Source organism: Zootermopsis nevadensis, unplaced genomic scaffold (assembly GCF_977971745.1).
Source record: "Zootermopsis nevadensis isolate Lab colony 2312 unplaced genomic scaffold, Znev_1.0 Znev_ptg000008l, whole genome shotgun sequence".
Classification (NCBI taxonomy): domain Eukaryota; kingdom Metazoa; phylum Arthropoda; class Insecta; order Blattodea; family Termopsidae; genus Zootermopsis; species Zootermopsis nevadensis.
Genome location: NW_028259140.1, coordinates 10,248,006 through 10,268,920, shown reverse-complemented (window position 1 = coordinate 10,268,920; position 20,915 = coordinate 10,248,006). Strand labels below are relative to the sequence as shown.

The following is a 20,915-nucleotide window of genomic DNA, read 5'->3' as shown; positions in this document are numbered from 1 at the left end:
TGAAACGTATTATTCACACACTACGGCGGCACAAATGAGCTCCGAATTAAAAAAGAAACAAAATACGAGCAATCGGTAGGCATATTATCAATTGTTTTAGAATTACCTGAAGGTTTATGCCGTCAGTCACCACGTTTCGATTATACTCAGTTCAGTTCACACCTCTCCGACGAATATGTTAAGCATTTTTTAAACTCCACAGTCAGCTACCCTAGCATACATAGCCCCTCGTTCTCTTTATTTTAACCCTGTTTACCTCAGATCCAAATACCTTCGTAATTTACTTTTTGTAAAATTTAAATACGACCTTTCATACCAAGTTGTGTACATTGCCACGTTCTTTTGTTACATGGCAAAAATTGGCAACAAGGAACAAAAGGTATAGGACTGGAGGTGGATTTCATTAATCGCTCAGATGATAGAGGCAAAAAGCACCACTGAAACGTCAGTAAACTTTTGCAGTCTTGATTTTCTTCGTATTCGTTGCATTGAAGCACAAAATTCAAGCCCAAATTGTTTCCTGTTGCAGAGCGATATACAATATTATTTCTCTGAATTTCTTTAAATATGTTGAATTTTTAACAGAAACCCTCCCACCCCCCTTTTTCGCGGAATAATTTGCGTCGCGGCGTAGGTTTGTCGCTCTTTTTTTTCGGTTGCTCATGCGCAGATGCAAGGAGAAATACACAACAGCCCGCATCCTCCCCTCTTGCTTCAGCAGCTATGCAGATATCGTGCCGCGTCACGCCACGACGGACGTATTTTGACTGTACTTCTCGCAGTGTTTACATGTATTCGATCACCCTGACAACTTTAGCCAGTTACGCCGACATCATCCCAATAAACACCAATATTTTCGTGTTTATAAATTATTAACTGTCATGTTTGTGTACATTTGGTTTCTCCAACTCCATTTTTCACATAAGGTCGCGTTTCATCATCACTTTCAGTGCAATCAGACACACTTTCCGGAATAATGTCACTATCACTATGTATAGTATCCAAATAATCCAAAATATCGGCGTCATCCATTCTTGAACTTGGACCAGCCATTGCCGAAGTGAGAAATCTAAAAAAACTGAACATATATACAATAAACTAAGGAAAATAACGAAAAGATACCATAAGCAGTATACAAAGCAAAAAAAAAAAATACAGCGAAATCCACAAGCAATAATTGTAAGCACGCCACGAATTCCACTTTTGAGCTCAACGAATTTCATTTGTTCAAACAGAATTTTTTTTTGACCTAAAAGATCGATCTGTAGATGAAAACATGAACTAAAGTATAAACTATCTGATACAGCCTTGTTTTGCCATCTGGGAGCCATGTTTGTAATTGAAACATCAGATTTAGTAGGCAACAACGGATCGGCCGAATTCGTCAAACGCAAACATCAGAAACATTAACCCCTCAGTCCGACAGAGACCGCAAAGGGTTAAAACCGCTACGCAGTAATACCCATAAGTAGACCGTACTTCAGTCCCACCAACTCACCGGCTGCTCGCTTTCGACCTATGCAGCTGAACAAACCAAAGACAGACAGAAAGGATCTGCTACCAGTCGCGAGAACAGGTTTCCGACCCTGGCTCTGGTACATCTGACATTGCACGCTCTGTTTTGCGTTCACATTCCGTTGAAGACTTGTGGGTGTTTGGATTCTCCTCGACTTGGTCTGCTTTCCAGCACCGACAAATAAACGCCACGAATGGCATTCTGGAAATATATATTAGGTATGTTTATAAGATGACTCTGAATGTGCTTGGTATATTTATTTTAGCCATGTTCCCGTCAGCATTCAAGTATTTTGAATAGTAGCGCTGATGTCAGTGAATCATATTCCCATTGAACACCGACATTTATGACAACGTTCTGCGGACAGTAATGATAATGGAGGCAGTTGCGTAAACAGTCACGTTTCAGTTAACACAGGCTTTTAAATACTAATAGCACAAGGGAGTACAATAACGAACATTCCACGCCACATTTATTTCCAGCAAGCATTTTAATTATAACTTTTATTTTCGAACCTTTCAATTCTCATCTAAGCTTTTTTTAAACAACCTACAGCTTCAAATAACGCGATAGGTTGTCACGAGTCAGGATTGACCAAATCGTTGTTTCATACATTGCAGTTTCAGATGGAATAAATAATTCTGATACTGTCCACGAAGAACTGAATGTATACGGGTAAAATCGGGTTCGAAACAAACGTTATTGAAGTTTGAATGTTTCTGTTGATAGTGCATTGTGATACGTAATTTTTTTGACTTTGTCCTTCGTAAAAAATATGAAATAATAAAAACTACAACGTTTCGGAAGCTGGGTTCTGCTACCTTCTTCAGGTAAAGACAGTAAGTTGACGGAAAGTCTATGCGTTGGGCCCTCTGGTTAATTTGACCTGTATTCTAAGTCATCTTATCTCCTTTTTTACCTGAAGACGGAAGCATAATCCAGGTTTCGAAACGCTTATTTTATATTTCCAAATGTCTTCGCAGCGACATGAGTTTATGTGCGGTGCGTCAGACGAAACTGAAGTCGGTGGTCGAGCTGTGTTCGCCAGGACACAAACGTCGCAGATTCTCATTTACACTAGACCCATTTCACTGACTTCAAAGCGTGCGTTGACAGCTGCTCCGTTCGGTTACTTCCCGGTTCGCTCGGGTTTCTTCGCCTTTTCCCATCACCGTTCGAGGGGTGGTCACCGAAACTCGTTCTGCACAAACCCGTGGATAGGTTCGATTTAAGCAATGGTAAAGCCGCTTTCGCAGTAATCGATACGTTTGAATGCAAATCGCTGAAGTAAACTTGAAACGACTTGGTTCATGTGAAATGTGTTACAAGTATAATACGTACATTTTAAATCTGCTCGGAGGGCTGTTGGAATTCGAAACCAGTTCAGCTTCTTACTTGACTTTAACTGATTTGAATAAAAACCTGGAAAATGTAAACTACTACTTGGATTCTCAAGGTTATTGGAACGTATGAAAACATCTGTCATTTTTTCGTTGGTAATATTGAGAAGCAGATTGAAAGGTAAAAGTTTGTTTTGTCAACAAAATTTGTTGTAGATAATTTTCACAAAATGGCTGACATGTAGCTGTGACATTTGCACATTTTAAAAGTGTAGAAAGTGAAATGTTATGGAATTTTGCAACATAAATGCGAGAGATAAGGTATTCATAAAATTACTTGAGGAAATCAACATTGAGGGGTTAACAGCACATTGTGTTATATAAAAATTAAGATCGTTAAAAGAGTGTACAGCCCGGAATTGAACGAAATCATTAAGTCGATGAAGTGTGGCTCAGGATTAATGGTTGTATAAGCCAAAACTCGTGTTCTTTGACACACTCAGGAGATTTTTATGAGTTTCTCTTTCTTCTGAGACTAACATTTCATAATTGTAGCGATACTAGATTCATCTAGGTGATTCATTTTCTTGGTCCACTTCTTACGGAAACATATTTCTTCTTCTTCTTCTTCTCATTTTTCCAATAAAGTTGATACTCCACTGCTGCGACCAGTTCCAGCTGTGTTGTGACAGTCATTTTAGGCACAGTTATTGGTTTGTTCCTCCGTCCGTGACGTGACAACAGTCAACCCCAATTTAACTGTTCACGGCGTAAGATCGCCGTGATCATTAGACTACTTCTCCGGCGTTCTTGCAAAGCTGGTAACTTGAGCTAAGTCTTGCAGGCGTACCACAGTGTCAGGTTCTGAGTACATGGAAATTTACAAAGAAATCTGCAACATGAAGTGACTTGAAGCGACCGTTTGTGTTTGATCAACCGCGTTAAGGCCTCTCCTTTGGGGATCGCACAGTGTCCTGGCACATGGGACACTTGAACCTTCCCTCCACCGTTCCAAATATTCATGTCTTCATGGCGTAAAGCTTGATTAAGCACAGAGACGACTGCTTATATATTTGGAATTCAGACTTAGGGTCAAAGAGGTTTGAAGCAGTTACGGAACGTTTTTGGGCTAGGAACAATTTTTCAAATCATCTTCATTGTCTTGAAGTTAGAAATGTTCCAGTGCTTATGATTTTATACCGTCAAATTAAGATCTTTTGGGAGGAACGTAAAATATCTTATTTCTGCTTCTCCCCCCCCCCCCCCCCCCGAATTTAAAACTTTTCTCTATTTGAGCAGAAGATCAGATTGATTAAGGATCCTGCTGAGTTTCGATAATGGCAGCCAGCTATATCTGAGTAAGATACCGATCGACTTTTACTCTATTTGTAAGCAGTGTATCGAGATAAGGGTGTGGCATTTCTCTCTGACACCTACTACCAATTTTCGTACACTCGCCTAGAAATCCCAAAACAAAATGATAATGTCGACGAGTGTTCTGGAGTACGCTGTCCTATATTAGCATTTACAAAACAAAAAAAACCCCGAGAATTATAACTGTAATTTTTAGATCCGGTATAAAAATAGTTTTGTAGCCCACTTTCCTCGAAACTCTGACCTAGTAACATTCAATTTTCTATAGTTGGTAACATCATGGCGGATGCTGTAACTTCAGATATGGGAACGACACTAGTGACACGTAATGGTGTCGTAATATTTGATATAGAAACATATATTCGAAAAATGATCCCGCTTTTAAGGCACGTTTTTGAAAACAACAATTTTACAGCAGTATGAAAAATACCCAGCTTTAATTTGACAGATGTAACTAACGAACCGCTGGACCTATGATGAAAACTAAAACTGTGTAGACAATCATAAACATACCGACACATACGTGAAATACAGTTTGAAAGTCTGCAAGTTACAAGGATGTGACGAACAAGAAGCTTGAACGTTATAGCATACAACCTTAACTCAGACAGAATCGGTTCTTCTAAAAAATAAAGTAATGATAACAGTAATATTCAGTAATTAACTAACTACGTGTAGCGGAACTAAAATACGTTTACATAATCAAGAAATTCACCGCATTTTATTGAAACCCGCAGTTGCGGGCAGCCGAAAATGGGTCGTCCTCCAGCTTGGGAGATGACAAAAGGCTAGTACTGCGTATGACATTTAAAATTGAAAGAAGCAATAAATAAATACTTGCAGTGGAATTCCGTCGAATGTCCGAGAGCCCAGAACGCTAATTCATTAGCTAAATTTCGTTTTGTTCTTGAATATAAACTTTACCTAATATAACACTGACAAGACTATATACTTTTGATTTCGTAAAACAGTTTCACCACAAAAAATCAATCATCGTTTATAAAATGCAAACTGCTCCAAGGTTATTTCAATCTCCTTGAATCAGGTACTTGTTTTCGGGCAACAGCACGTGAGCTACTGAATGCAGCGGTCCAGTGGTTAGCATTCCTCCTTCATATACTGAATACCCTGGGTTCAGATCTCGATCCGTAGACCGGTTATCCTGAATTGCTTTGTGATTTCACTCAATAAATGCTGTGATAGTACCTAAAATTGGGTCAGACCGCTTACTTCAATATTATTTTACAATATTAATCATCCCATTATTCATGTTATGCAGTCTGAGCTGCTGGCAAGGTCGTTGCATAAATGTCATACATTATTCATTTAATCATTCATTCAGAAACATGTTTCGAAGCTCTTTCGATTAAGTCGGCCTACATACTTTCTCCCTCCATATTTCATATCAGCAAAAAAATCTCACAACCTATATATCGTATACCAAGAGGCCCTTATTATTATTATCACATCTCTTCACCACTTTATGGGGTATGTACTTCCATGTACCCGAGACAGACCTTGTCCCTAAGGTACATAGGGCAGCAGCTATTGCCGGGATCCATATTGTTTTTAGCAAGTGCCACATGTATTATATAATTTTATTTTATGAAAGCGTCTTCCGAATGATGTATGAAGTTCCCAAAATGGCGGTCTTCTGCAGTTCCCTGATGTCGTGTTCGCCCGGGATGTTGGCCAAATATTTCCTAAGTGACCTGGAGACAGTTCCTGTCGCTCCTATAACTACTGGGATTACTTTTGCTTTCAATTTCCACATTCTCTGTATTTCTATGAGAAGGTCCTTGTATTTCAAGATATTATTATTATTTAATTATTTATTATATTTTATCCTGTACTCTGGTTTAGTGCTTGGCTGCTGTCAAGCACTTAAATAAATGAATTGAATTATTATCCCATCTATTCACCACTTTATAGGGCGTTTACTTCTATGCACCCGAGACAATTATTATTATATGTTCAGTGTTTTTATCTAAATAGAAGTATTTTTGGAACTAAACCTTCCTTACATTTCGTTTTAAGCATGATGCTTGTTACTGCTCTTAAAAAACATTCAAATTAATCAGCCATGTTTTTAAGTTTGTCGTAGATTTTGGTTGCTAGTTGAACATTTTAACTCTTTTGTACGAACATACAAAATGGCGGCACATTGTACCTACACGTACAGATGGTCCTTGTTGCCAGGGTGATTCACCGAGGATGATTCGTTGTTCTGGGTAGCAGAGCGCGGGAACAATATGGCGGCAAGGGAGAGCACCTGTAAACAAAAGCATCAGTTCAGTTTGGCGTATGCAGGTCAAAGGCCCACTCAAACTGGTGGACAAATTGCTGGTTGAGGTAGGTCATTTGCATTGCCCTATTACATAAGAATGTGGACGCGTGAGCTAAAACATTAGGCTTCTGTCACGCTGTATTAAATACGTGTTACTTATATAAATAATGAAAAACTTAGAGTGAGGTACTTCGATGTCATCCGAAATAACACAGTTGTTGATATTTACATTCTGAAAGGCTAATTGGATATTGACGCTCATGTTTCTAATCTTTTAACAACAGAGAGAGTCAACATGAAAAATTTCCATCAACATTCTTGTCTAATTTGCATGAACTTATTTGTAGTTTATTTAACGACGCTGTAAGTAGCTTGGACTATGTAGTGATAGGGTAATTAATAAATGAGATGAAAACCATGTTGGAGGAAGCCGTCTCTGGAGAAAAGTTTAGGAACTCTACCGGCATTTGCCTAGAGAGACTGTGGGAAAACCACAAACGATAAACATGAGTCAGGGTAACCGAAATCTTGGCCGAGATTTGAACCCCGGAGCTCCCGAGTATGAAGCAGGGGTGATTACCAGACGATGTCGATGTGTGGTATCATAACGTTCAAGTTCCAGGGTAAATTTTATAATATTACTTTTGACTGAGTAACTTCATTGGGATAAGGAGCCAATAGTGAGAAACAAATACATAATATGCATATACCAATAATTATATTATATGTAACTTTCAATTAATTTATAATAGGCTGATTACGTATATGTATGCTTCAGAGTTAAAATAACCCGACTTAAATGTAGCAGTAACAAAGGCGAAACAGAGAAACTATGGGCAGAAAATAAAATGCTTGAAAATTATGACATGCTTACAGGTTTTAAGACAGGGCTATTCATTCGTGGTCTTGCTAATTCTCGAGGTCTGTCGCTAAACATTTTAGTAGGTAACTTAAGGCGCTGTCGAAAGGGTACAATGCCTCGTCTGAAGCTCTTCCTACAACCTACAATTTCCGGTTCCTTGTTTTACAATGTCCAACGTTCACATCGCAAATAAAAGACAAAATAAACCAAGACACGTCTACCCGAGACACATGCAATTAGCCGGTCCCAGCATGGAATTTAAGCTTACCGTCGACTTAACAATCCTGTTCCTCGTTACTCTCACTTGTTTTTGTGTCAAAGAAGTGAGCTGAGGACGAACCGGTCGGTAGTGTAGGGGAGAATAGAACAAAATCAATTTATAAAGCTGTCAGCACTGTGTTGTCTCCTTACCGCCGTGCTTCGAGGCCAGACAGTTAGTTGATTAAAGTCAGATGTCAAACCGAGTCGTGATCTCTCCGTCACAGGAGTCTGACACACTTCTAGAGATATGATACGGGACAGCGTCGTGTCAGAACTACCTTCGAATTCGTTCTACACGTACGTAACGCAGTTAATGTTCGTACGAGTTTCAGTTTTGATGTCAACAAGCTTTAGATATGGAAAAATCGTTTGTTGGCGAGACGTAATTTCAATTCTGAAGGGTTCTGACGACGGTAGATTTCAGTGACAGAGACCAGCTCCATCTAAGGGACCCAACAGAGTAGGTTCCTCTCACCTGAAGACAGAGACAGAACCACCCTCCGAAACGTCGTGGGATTTTTAAAGAAAATACGATGGAAAAGTCCTGAAAATTAATAATTTTAAATGCAGACGTAATTTCCTTACTTCGAATTTGAGTGTAACTGAAATTAACAAGAGTATTAAGGTGATGTATTTCATATTTAATTGCCCAGAAGGTGCACAGCCGTTACTCACTGAGATCCGTACAAATCCGTAATCAGAACAGAAATGCAAAATAAGCACTTTATTTGTCTGTGACTCAGTTCTATTGCACAAGTTTCTTAGACCGTGTAAAATTGTTCATATAACTGGGTTAAAGTTAATCTTATATGAAGTAATTAGTACGCTTACTGAGAAGTACAAGGAAAGGGCATTGGTTGTAGAGAACCCTTATGCCCTTGAAAGAAAAAGCTCACTATAAATAACCTAAATCATTAATTACAAGACATCCATAATCAGACAGCTGACCATTTATTTATTTTCACTGTGGATAGAGTATCCTTATTAACATAATTCTGGTTGAGATAATAATGTATTCATAGAGACGTTCAACATTCTACCTCGTAGACAAGGACGATGCCCAGAAAATATAGACACTACGTATTTATGAGGTTGAACAGGGTCTAAGATTATAAAAAAGTCTAGTGTAGTTCACTGGGCCTGAATGTATATTAAGATATCAACTCAAGGATCCCTAATTCTCAATATGGCCACCGACACCAATGTTAACGGCCATACAATAACACGAACTTGCTTAGGGCAGCTTCTTAACCACCAAGAATTTTAAAAACTCGGGTTTCGCATTAACGTGAAACAGTTGAGTAACTGGCTAATGTATCAGTTTAATTAAATTATTTCACTAATTTAAAATGGGTACAGCCTCAGATGCATGAGGTAAGTGGGCAAGTAAGGTTACTACAGAAAGAATACATGCAAAATATTTATGAGGAAACAATTTGGAAAACGGTTATTTATTTGGATGACAGATTTGATTGATCATTCCAGTTCTATAAGATTGTTAATTATTTAATAGTGGGCACACAAAACATGAATCAGCATTGTGTTCCATTCATTACTAACACGTCTATTGCATAAGAGCAAAGCGTGTTTCGAGGACTGCACAAATTTCTTACAAATCTGGGAGTCATTCCCAAACATTCGTATAAATTTATTCGCCAATGCTGAAGCTGCCATTTATACGATATTATCAGAGCTCCACAACGCGAGTTTAAAAATTTCATATAATAATGCTCACAGACAAAGAGCCTTGAGAACAATACGCAGAAAATTCTAGTCGCCAACCTGGCTCCTAGATTTGTGTAGACATACACACATCATTGCAATTTTAGGGATTCATCTCAAACTGTCAAGGCAGTACCAGTGGTTAACATGGCATTTAAGAGCACAGTGGTAACTGTATCTACCGTCTGCTTTTACAGTGCGGTTAGCTCACAGAGTATGGGTTTCATATGATTCTCAAATAAACAGCTATTATTTCCTTAGAACAGCATTTACCAAATGAACTTCGAGACAGGAACTAAATTTCTAAGTATTATTTGAATAAGCATCAGGCTTCAAAGTCTTAAGCGTGTATGCTAGTAACAAGTACGTATTTATAAGGATTAAAATGATTAATTTTAAAGATAGTTTATTTTTCCTACACTGAAGTGACTGGAATATTTTCTACATACAGAGTAACGGGTATAAAGATGCACCCTATTACAGTAAATGAAAACATAAGAAAAAATGTAGCTCTATTAACGTGGCCTGTACAAGAATACACACAACTTCCCATCCCTTCACACGATAAGGATCTGACATTTCAAACTTTCAAACGCCCGTGGAATGCCTTCAGTGGTTAACTGAATTACTTCGCTACAGAGTGCATTCGCTTGTACGCACCAGACACCTCACTTTAATGCGTCCATCAACAGTTAATAGATGCATTCCGGTATCCTTACGTTGCATACTGTAAACTCCTCCAGATATCTGAACTTGTAAGACAGACTTTTTCTCTCGTTCGTAAATATTATATTGGTTGGTGAATCGAAAGCTTTGCGTGTTAGAAAATTGGTTCTCTGTTAAACACAGGGCTGGTGGTTCGTCTTTAAGGTAGCGCAGGGCCATTACATAAGTGGCCATTTCCGACGCCCATCCAGGCCTGTGATAATCTGTGATCCGCGATTATGATACCGTGCGAACACGATTTCCTTTCTCAGAGGCATCTATAATCAACGTCTTTACACGGCTCGAATTGATAGACACAAGCTCTTATACATCTGACGATGGCCACTGTAGGTCGAAACAAAAGAATAAAAACTTACTCGCTGCAAATAAACCGCCTTCTGAAACAGCATAAAATGTTTGCTTACGTCGCTTTCAACCGAGTAGGGCTACCAACTTTATATATCGTGCTGCAACAATTCGTGTTTTCTCACATCCGGTAATTGGTTTTCATCAGTGACACAGTGGGAATTGGAAAGAATCGAAACCCTACACATTAAATTAGCTTGGGAATATTTGAAAAATTATCGATTACATATCTTGCCCATGTGGGTTGTTGCGAATAACACAAAAGAAGATGACTGTCTTCTGGGATGTGCGTCGTGTAGTCTAGTAGAAACTGACCGACGTTTCAGAGGTATTTACTGCCTTCATAATTTTGGAAAAAAGAGCAATGACAAATCTTGGAAATATTGTGAAATATAAGGACATTACACTAAAAACAAAAATAAAAATCATCAAAGCGATGGTCTTCCCTATAGTAACTCATAGATGTGAAAACTGGACAATGAGAAAGATGGAAAGAAGAAAAATTGATACATCTGAGCTTTGGACTTGGAGACGACTTTTAAGAGTGTCATGGACTGCCAAGAGAACAAATGGATCAGTTCTGGAGCAGATTAAGCCTGACTGTTCCCTTGAGGCCACGATCTGCAAATTAAGACTAAAGTACTTTGGTCATATCATGCGAGCCGATAACAGTCTAGAAAAATCTATAATGCTTGGAAAAGTGGAAGGTAGTAGGCACAGAGGAAGACCCCATATATGAATTGGACAATTATATATATTCAATACAGCTGAATGTCTGTCACGAGGCAACGGCTAGGATGTCAGGGCCGCAGGTTCCAGGTTGATGGCGTTTATTACAGACGCAGCAGCAAGGGCCTTAATCCTGATCAGCTAGCATTTGTACAATCTGATGATGGTTCTAATGTTCGGAGGCAAAACTACTTGAATCCTGGTCTTACGTCGATCTTCCCTAAGACTGCTTCTCAGTCTCGTGAATGTACGTCTTCATTACAATGAATTGACTCACAGATCCTTAATTTGATGGACGTTGCAGGCTTTCTTGCTGTAGGGCCTACTTTATATTAACCATTCTGTTGTATGTCGACAGATACACGTCTGCAGGCTATATCCAGCGTCAAATACAACGTACACATTTGTATTTACTTTGCACTTTATAAATCTGTTTTGTAATATATGTTCAAGGAAGTATGCTATAACGTTTCGTATTATTTTAAAACGTCTCGCAAGGGTATCTTTTTTGACTGGTAGTATGTTCTAAAATGCTACTTAAATACTTTTCTGCATCAATGTTGTTAAAATAGTCTATTATTGCAGTTTTATCTTCATTAAACAATTTGATCTTTATTTTTCATATTCTCTTTACACGTGTTTTATCGTGTCGAGACTCTGTGTGGGGTGTTATTTATTTTTGTGTTTGCGATCTGCAATGATGTCACATTCTTTAGTTTGAGGCTTGTTTGCGCTTTATCTTTTTACTCTATTATGTTTGCAGAGGTGTCTATTTTCACTGATACTACTTTCTGACACTCCTAGCCCTTCTGTGTTTCTTGCTGTTCAATTTAATTTGTGCCTCTTTCACACGTCATTTCTTGTTCTCCTCATTTGTGTCCTATTTATATTTGGTGCCATGTTTGTTTTCCTTAGCCAGTTCCGTGTGCTTTGCACTAAATAGAATCGGACACAAATAAAGACAAGGGATAACTGTTGTCACAAATTAAATGGGAAAGCAAGAAACACATTAACATACGCAGGAGTGTCAAACGTAGGTAAACAACAATGAAAAAGGTAAAACAACTTAGAGACACTTTCATTGAATAATAAAATAAACAGAGTAAACAAACCTAAAACTGAAGTTCAGAACTTGTGAGAGAAAAAAGTATCAAAACAAGATTAAGGCACGATAAGAAAATACAATAGCCAATAAGGAGCCAGAAGAAGACAGAATGATAGCCGAAACGTAAAGGGGACTCGAAAAGTAAGAAATTGGAATTTTAAAAAAATAATATCGAATAAAGATCACTTTTGCAATATTTAAATTTTAAAAGAGTCTTTAACGATTCAATGAAAACATCGTAACGAGATATTTGAGAAAGACAAAATTGGGCTAGGAAAGTTTACTACGGACAAACAATTTGGGAGAAAGTATATAAATAATATAGAATATCAAATACAAAATAATGGGTAAAATTATAGTTGTGTATATTGCAATCCTTACTGCCTCCTTCATCAGAGCTATTCGATGTTTCTCGAGTATGTTGAACTGAGATAGGGAGAATAAAATGCAATAAAAATAACCTAATAAAAGGCCTATATTGAAATAGTTATATAAAATATATTACAAACCTATTAGTTTTGTACCTGTCTAATTGAGTTTTTTTTCTGTATACGAATTACTGCGAACGGAATTCCAAGCAGTGAACGTATAATAACGGTCTTTAATTGTAATTGAATATAATTACATGTTAAATTAAATACCGCAGAACATAATTACACTTGGATCCACAAATTTTTCTCATGTCGCGACGAAACATTTAGTTCAATATCCTGTTTCACTCGGAGGAATCTACTACCTTAATTGAGAGTCTCGGCATAAGCCATCCGCATGTTAACACCGTTAACTGCTTCTGTGAATGTTTTAACAGCCTCCTCCCTCATTTCACCGTCTCCCCCCTCCCCCGATTGATTAGCTCAGACGTGCATAACTGGGTCAGCATTGAGTGCTCGGCAAGTTTGTACCGGGTATAGTTCGTGCGAGTAGTCGTGGCACCTAAATGCGCGATGTGTAAGCCGAGAGAGGGGAGTTCAGTTGTAGTGGGGGTCGCACAGCCTCAGCTGCGGTGACGCACCGAACTAACCACAGCTAGAGCTACAAACCAACTAAAGCTGACACCCCTCTAGCGCGTGCTTCGGACGAGTCCATCTCGTACGACCAAAATCAGTTTTTTGCGCAAGTGTCAGCATTTCTCTCGCGACCTCTAACGCACAGTGTAGATTCGTTGGTTATTAGTTTCTTAATCCACTCTGTAAATCGAGACCAGTGTTATTTTAAGCAGGATTTAAGATTTTCACGTCGTCGATAATGAAGATGGTTGTCTTGTGGGTATTGCGCCGTGTACACAGTCTGGTAGAAGTTTACCATCGTTTCAGAGGTACGTATTGCCTCCATCATCAGAGTGCGTACCCTAGTCTTGAAGTTTAACGCTGAGTGTCTAAAAGTCTAATTCAGAATACATTTAGTAATAACGTGTTACCTGCTCTGATAGTAGGTTATATTTTCCAACGCAGAGCACGGGATGTTTGTAATTATTAGACTCCAACAAACATTCAAAAATTCTTGTGGAAATTCTGTTTCTCAATGCAAATTTTCGGACAGAAAATACGTTATCACAGTTTCCGCGTTACAGTCTTTTTATACCCACGCGGCCACTAATAAAATGTATCTTTGCAGACAGTGAACGCAACTTTCTGATCTTCAAACATACGTGGCCACTTACTTTTTCTTTCATTCTACATTCTCCTTTTTCAGAAACATTCCCTAAAATAATCACACAGTCTTACAACTTCTTGTTGCTTATGGGGTTGAAAAGCCAGATGTAGTCGGGACGAATCTGTGCGTCTGAGGACTGTTGGAAATAAAAGGTATGGAGGTCAAAGGGGTCTGAGGGGCAGTAGACAAGGTATACCATTACGTTCCACAAAGTAAACATTTCCCAGCGGTAGTTCTTAGTAGCTGGCTGCCTCATTTCCATTGTTCGTAATGTCCGGTTTAAATAGTATGTTATCGTATGGCCGCTGTTCTTCAGCAGCGTAAATCGTAGTCGCAAAACACACAAAATATTTCCAACAACGCAGCGTTCATTATATACGTATAATCAGCGTAGGTATGAGTGAAAGAGTGACGTACGGGCGATGAGTTTTCGGCTGCTCATAAAGAACTGTGTTTTTTAATATGTCGGGGAATTAACATCACAGCAATACACCGGGCAGGAAATAAATGGAAGATATGGGTCAAGGTCTCTTCTGAAGAGGCTACTGTCCTGAGAAAAATGTGAAAAGCATTTCATGTCAGCAGTTGTTATGAAAAATCACTGTACAGAAATAAAAATTTTAGTACTTCAGATTCCTAAACTTATTATACCAGAGATGTAAATATTTATCTCCTCATAATTATGTCTGTTTTATCCCAGTTTTGTCAGAATTAACGTGCTTTTATTATTTGTTATAAGAATGAGAGAGGGAAGTTACATGCGTTCTTGTGTCCAGGGCACTTTTGAAGGGCAGCGGAACTGCGTAAAAGCTCTCATCTGAATAACCATGGAACGAGAAAACACTAAACGTTGTTTTTACCTGATAGGTTAGAGGTTTCTTAAGCTTCTCAATTAGAAATGCATGTCTGTGGTCCTGTGGTAAATAACGTGTCGTAAAATTAAGATGGTTTTTTTCTGAGTTGTAGCGCCGTGTAGTCTGGTAGCATTTCACCAAACAACCAGACTACACGGCGCTACAAGCCAGAAGACAGCCATTTTCCTACTCACCGCCGTGAGAACCTCAAAATCTAAACAGTCAAAATTAGTCGCGTAAATTTTTTCCCAGGTAGGAAACTGAAAACCCAAAGTTTCTATGGGACGAACCAGAACAAAGGGCAAAATGATGACTTGCGTCCGGAAGTTTTGGATTCGGTATTTATTGCGAGTGACAGCTTAGAATGTGCAAAATCATTGGAGAACTTGCGAATAAAATGCATCGTATTGTTGAAATAGGCTGGCTACTGCTCAGAATGTTAAACGAACCATACTTAGCAGTAAATGAAATGTGAACCTCGCAACCCACAGGAGTCTTGCGCAACGATCAGCTTCACGAATAAGCACCGAATAAGCAAACAGCCACTATTTGCACTCAGCGCAGACAATAGCTACACTGTGCCGCAAGAGACAATGATCCCAGGAACCCATTTCCTCCTACAAGTCAGCAGCCTTAAAATTTAGTGTCATGAATGTCACAGAAATTATAGTTCAGCCTGGAATTCAGGAACACCGACTGCTCGAAGAATGAAGCATCTTTATTAATTCTATGCGTTGTTTCGTAATTCATTACATCTGGAATCACTTTTCATTCCGTAACACTGATTTCAAAATCAAACTTATTCTTCACCTGATATCTTAGGTCCACACGGCGCTGATGATGTATAATTTCTTATTCTGGGCTGTGATTTCTCGTAGTCTTGTGTTTACCAACGTTTCAGAGTAACGAATATCCTCCGTCTTCAGGATATAAATGAGTTAAATTGAAGATGCCAGTCTTTATAGCCTAAAGCTGTGTATATCGGTAAAAGAAACTCAAAGCCATTTCTGAGTAAAGTTTCCATTGCGAGGACAATAATTTATCCTCCAGGTCTACAGAAAATCCGTATAGACCATTCTCAACAATTATATCAAAATTCTAAATAATTTTTTAATAAAATATAACATTACTTGATGTGCGTTAAATCTTTTAAACAGAAGTTTAGTAAGACAGATAATGTGGCGTATATACGTTTTGGGTTCAACTTTCAATGAATGAAAGCCTCATTTTCTTCCGACAATAATTTACCAGTACCAGAACGTGGAGTAATAACAATTTACCACACTGTTGATCTCATTCTGCATGATGAAATTCAAAATTCAGAGATTTCGTAATTACTGTTCACTGTCACCGCTTTTTCGTGGTCTATTACGTAACTGTACGCAATGCTGTGAAAACAGAAGATTCGTACGTGTTTTCGCTCGAAAATTAACTATTTAAATTCGCACATTTCGTAAGTCTCGTCGCGAAACGACGTCCACACAAACTCTTGAATGAGTGGTCATATCTCTGCAGTTGCGCCTTTAGACTCCAGTATAAATTAATGGGAAAATCTTGCAGAATTCACAACCACCGTCACTTGAGTTGACCACGAGCCACATTACCACCTTCTTCGTTACATTTATTCATTCACTTCCTCCTGTCTCATTCTGCTCGAACAGTCCCCTTGTCAAGGCTACGCGATGGTCATGTTCCCGGGGCCTTTTAAATACTGCGCCACTAGCTAATTACTAGGACGCCAGGGTAATATAGAAACAGGAGTTATGAAGCTGGAAGAGACCTTTTCAGTTTATTACCTGGAGCTGGTGGCGATTATGATGGCGAAAATAACAAATAACATTGGGAATAGGAGTTGGAACACCCGGTTTAATATTTTTTTCTAGTTATGTCTGCTTTAGGCGGCGGGAAAAGTGTGGTCATATGCCACTGTAAGCTTGAATCAACTCGAAAACGGATAATTCGATTTTAATTAAAGAATTTTGTGAAAGACTGTTGAAATTTTTCAGATCCTGTTTAGACCGGACATTTTTGTTGTTCACTTGACATGACAGCGTAAGAACTCTTTTTGGGTTGATCTCAAATGCGGATTGACAAAAACGTTTGCGCAAATTGACTTTTTAGTTCCCTTGAATAAACAGAAAGAAATAAGTTTGAAAAATGGATTTTATCTCACTTTGATGAACATTCACTATGGCATTAATTAAAATTGGTCGTAATGATCAAAGATAATGTCATGCGTGTTCAGTTCAATATTCTTTTTTTCCGTTTTGGCGAAGACTTCCTTGCTTTTGCTTTCTTTTGAGTGTCGCCTTGTCGTGTTTTCCATCGCGAGTGAGAACAAGACAAATATCAGACAGGAAGCCTGGAACTTTGTACATACAACCCCCGAAGCTAGTCTTAATAAGATCAACACCTTCAGTCCGTACCTCAAAGAAAATACAACCCATAATCATTACAAGTATAATTTGGTTGTTGCTAAGGTGGCTGAATTCGGGAATGTAGATGTCCTTGCTGCTTCCATAATCAGGGATATGACGGTGATATCATCGCCCTGATGATGAAGGCAGCAGGGACCTCTGAAACGATCGTAAACTTGAATTAGACTTCATGGCGCTACAACCCAGAAGACAGCCATCTTCGTATTCGCCCCCGTGAGAACTTAAATTTCGTGTGCAAAATATAATAAATTTATTTGAACAAGTTGGTGTGTAATTTCCACAGGGCTCCAAAGGGTTGTATGTCACGCACAAAAGGGCGCTGGTCTATTAGGTTCTTGTCTGTTATCGCTTTCTTCTGTTGCTGTCTTGTAGACAGTCGGACACATCAACAAATAACCCGAATAAAGAAACAACCCTCTTGGTTCTCCCTTTCCACCCTCCCATCTGATGGTCAAAGTCACTATGGCCGACACACCCTTCATTGTGCCTGCCACCCGTACAAGTTTGTCACGTGGAGTTCTTTCTTTCATTTTTCGATATGTATAATGATCATTGTGTCACTTCGTAGTTGGAAAGGTTGAATGCATAATGAAGTCATGGTCTTATTATAAAAGAACTGCCATACGTCTTTCATACACTTTAAAATAAACTAAATTTTACACACTCCGTTAACGCCTTTCAAAACTTAGAGAAAAGAATATAGTTCAACAAAAATATATTGTATCTTTTACATGAGTAAACACAACAATATATTGCGCTAAGTATCTTTCGTCTTTGAGCCAAAGTTCAAAACTTTGCCTAATATCGCTATATGACGCTTGAACTTCGGAGGAATTAATATTCACTGTCTACTGTTATCCATGCTAATGATTATTACTGGCTTAGAAGAAGTGACTTAGTTAATTAACAATGGTGGTTGTGGAAATGATATTTTGCATATCCCGCTACAAAATATTTTTCCTTAGCACCTGTATTTAAAAAAAAAATTATGGGAAGACCTTAGTAATGTCTCCTTATTTTAAAGTTTTCGTTATATGTGGTAGGGAGAAGATGAAGTTCTAGGAATTAAAACGAGAAGCTGAGAATAGGGACAACTGGAGAGCTCTTTTTGGGCAGAGCAATGGACCTGTCGTAAGACAGAACACTGAATAATATGTGGTAGGGATGGAATTACTGTACCCGGTTTTGACTAGTTAGCTTACAGATTACAACTGTTACATAAGACTAATGTAATGTACCTTTAAAGTTTCACACAGTCGCCATGTTTCTTTATGTTAACAAAATCTCCATTCAAACTTCTATGCGCTTTTTCTGATAAGTTCCGATGATGGTGGGTCTATACATGACTGATTTGTCCATAGTCTACTGTTCTTAAAAGAAAAGTAGCAGACGACCAATAATAATGCGATGTTCCTTGCTTCAGTGGTTCAGTGTCTACCGCCATCATTCCGAAAGCTAAATATGTCTGTCACTTTCGCCGTACCGCCATATTGTTTCCACATACTACAAACGACTACTTTGACAAATATTCAATATCTATAAAAGAAGTTTTACAAAATTAATTTTTGTGGACCTTGAATTTTAAATCTCACAAAAATTAAGTTATCAGCATCTTTTCACGACACTTCTATTGTGACCATCGGAAAATTCGAAGAAAATTTATTCAATGGGAGAAAATAAACTTTGGAAAATCTAGGGCTTCAACTCCTGCATGTTGGAGGGAAACTGAAAAATGTCCCACTCATCAATAAGTTTAGTAAGTCGAGGTCACGGTAGGAACGTGGGACTTAAATGAGCTTTGTGCTTCAAAGGGTGAAGGGATAAGTGTTGAGCATTTTTTGACTACACGACGCAACAACCTAGATGAGTCATCTTCATATTCTCTGCCGTGAGAACCTCAAACCTCACAGTAGATTGGATTCATCCGACCCTGCATACGAACCAGCGACAAGTCGTTATGATCACTACATAAACGTTTTGGTTCCATAAGAGGCCGAGAATTTCCTGACCTGTTCATAGACTATTAACTGACTAGATGGCTTACGGAACCCGAAGGTCCATCACCGAATTAACCAAAGCTCTCCGCCGGACCCTGTCCTGGGCCAACAAAATCCAGTCTCCTTCAACTCCTATCTCCCACAGATCCCGCCTGACATTATCCTCCCATCTACGTCTAGGTCTCCCCAGGTTCATAGACTATTAGCAACACAAAATAGAATTTGTTGCATGAGGTAATGTTTGATAATGTTGTGTCTCAATGACTGAGCTTCAGTTCAGAACAGGTACTTACTTGATGTTTACATGACAATATAAGTGTTTATGATACCAGAGTCTTCAATGGCAAGAGTTATTGTCAGGAATAAGACCAGCTTTCGACAAGCAAATACAGCTTCGTTTGTCTAATGAGTTCTTAAGCGAAACATTAAGACGATAAAAATAGCTATATTTTTACATAAGTAGACGAAACACAAGATTTAACTTTCTTTAATGACACGTTAAAGCGTTACAACTTGCCGATCAATCATGTAACATTGTAACCATCTTACATCGTGTATCTTCGGTGGCGTAAGAAGTCGTCGTCAAATGACACATTAGCAAACAAAGTGCAACATATGAAGCTACCTGCGCACTAGTAATCATATAAATGTTAATTTCCAACGCCTTTTCCTTTGCAGCAGTGTGTACGGATGTGCTAATTGAAAGCAGCGGTTCATAATTCATCACCAGACTCGGGTTGACTGTTGGATGTCCGTCATCAGAGCAGTCTCATCCGCTCTTGCAACGAGCTGTTTCGAACCAACAAGAAGAAGACACCAAAACGAGATGACGGGAACATTGACAGGACCCAACCACACCCCCTGCAGGTATTGCAGCCATTAGTCACGTCGTTTCCGATGCTCCGGTCGACACCGCTGGAGCAGTGGCGTGTCACACTGCTTGGGGCGCGTTTACAATTAAAGGTAAGTGCTGAATTACTTATATCTGGAACTGAGATGTTGTCAAGATTCTTACGACGAGTTAAAACTAATCGGTTTGTGTAATCGATTTATTCTTTAATCAACGGCTGATGAGCGGGCCTAAGAGAGAAGACGATGGGACATGGAGAAAACTGCATATTGATGAGCTTAAAAATCCGTACTCCTCCCCCAATATTGTCAGGGTGATTAAGTCGAGAAGAATGAGATGGGCGGGGCATGTAGCGCGCATGGATGGGACAATAGGTGTGCACCGGGTGTTGGTTGGGAAGCCTGAGGGGAAGAGACCGCTGGGGAGACCTAGACGTAGATGGGAGGATAATGTCAAGCGGGATCTGTGGGAGATAGGAGTTGAAGGAGACTGGATTTTGTTGGCCCAGGACAGGGTCCGGCGGAGAGCTTTGGTTAATTCGGTGATGGACCTTCGATTTCCGTAAGCCATCTAGTCAGTCAGTCAATCCTATGCGATCAATTTTCAGAAAACATCTGGATTTAGTCGCTTGGCAGTCCAAGTTATAATGAATACAGTGGTTGAAGCTAGCTGTCTTCTGGGTTTCTGAACTGTGTAGCCTGGTTTAAGTTTACCGACATTTCGGAGATGCTTGCTGTCTCCATCTTCAAGGCAGTCGACTTGTCAGAGACTTTTTCTGCTTTGTTGATTTTCGTGAAAGTGCACGACAATTTTTATCTCCGCAATGAGTCTTCGTAACAGACTCTTTTGACGCAAA

General features: G+C 39.0%; 1 protein-coding gene and 1 long non-coding RNA gene across 3 annotated transcripts in view; one reads left to right on the top strand and one right to left on the bottom strand.

The window, feature by feature from the left end:
• The window catches only part of LOC110832906 (uncharacterized), a 181,712-nt gene that overhangs the window by 4,514 nt on the left and 156,283 nt on the right, over positions 1-20,915 (bottom strand). The window contains exon 3 of one of the 2 annotated variants that reach the window (XM_022070364.2): positions 6,405-6,502. In XM_022070364.2, the coding sequence (XP_021926056.1) occupies positions 6,405-6,502 (98 nt within the window). The remainder of the gene's footprint in view (positions 1-6,404; positions 6,503-20,915) is intronic. The other variant, XM_022070365.2, reaches the window with a different exon arrangement.
• Positions 880-20,915, top strand: part of LOC110832912 (uncharacterized) — a 110,107-nt gene continuing 90,071 nt past the window's right edge. Inside the window, exons 1-3 of the long non-coding RNA XR_015534151.1 lie at positions 880-1,734; positions 6,430-6,582; positions 19,888-20,172. This is a non-coding gene — a long non-coding RNA (uncharacterized LOC110832912). The remainder of the gene's footprint in view (positions 1,735-6,429; positions 6,583-19,887; positions 20,173-20,915) is intronic.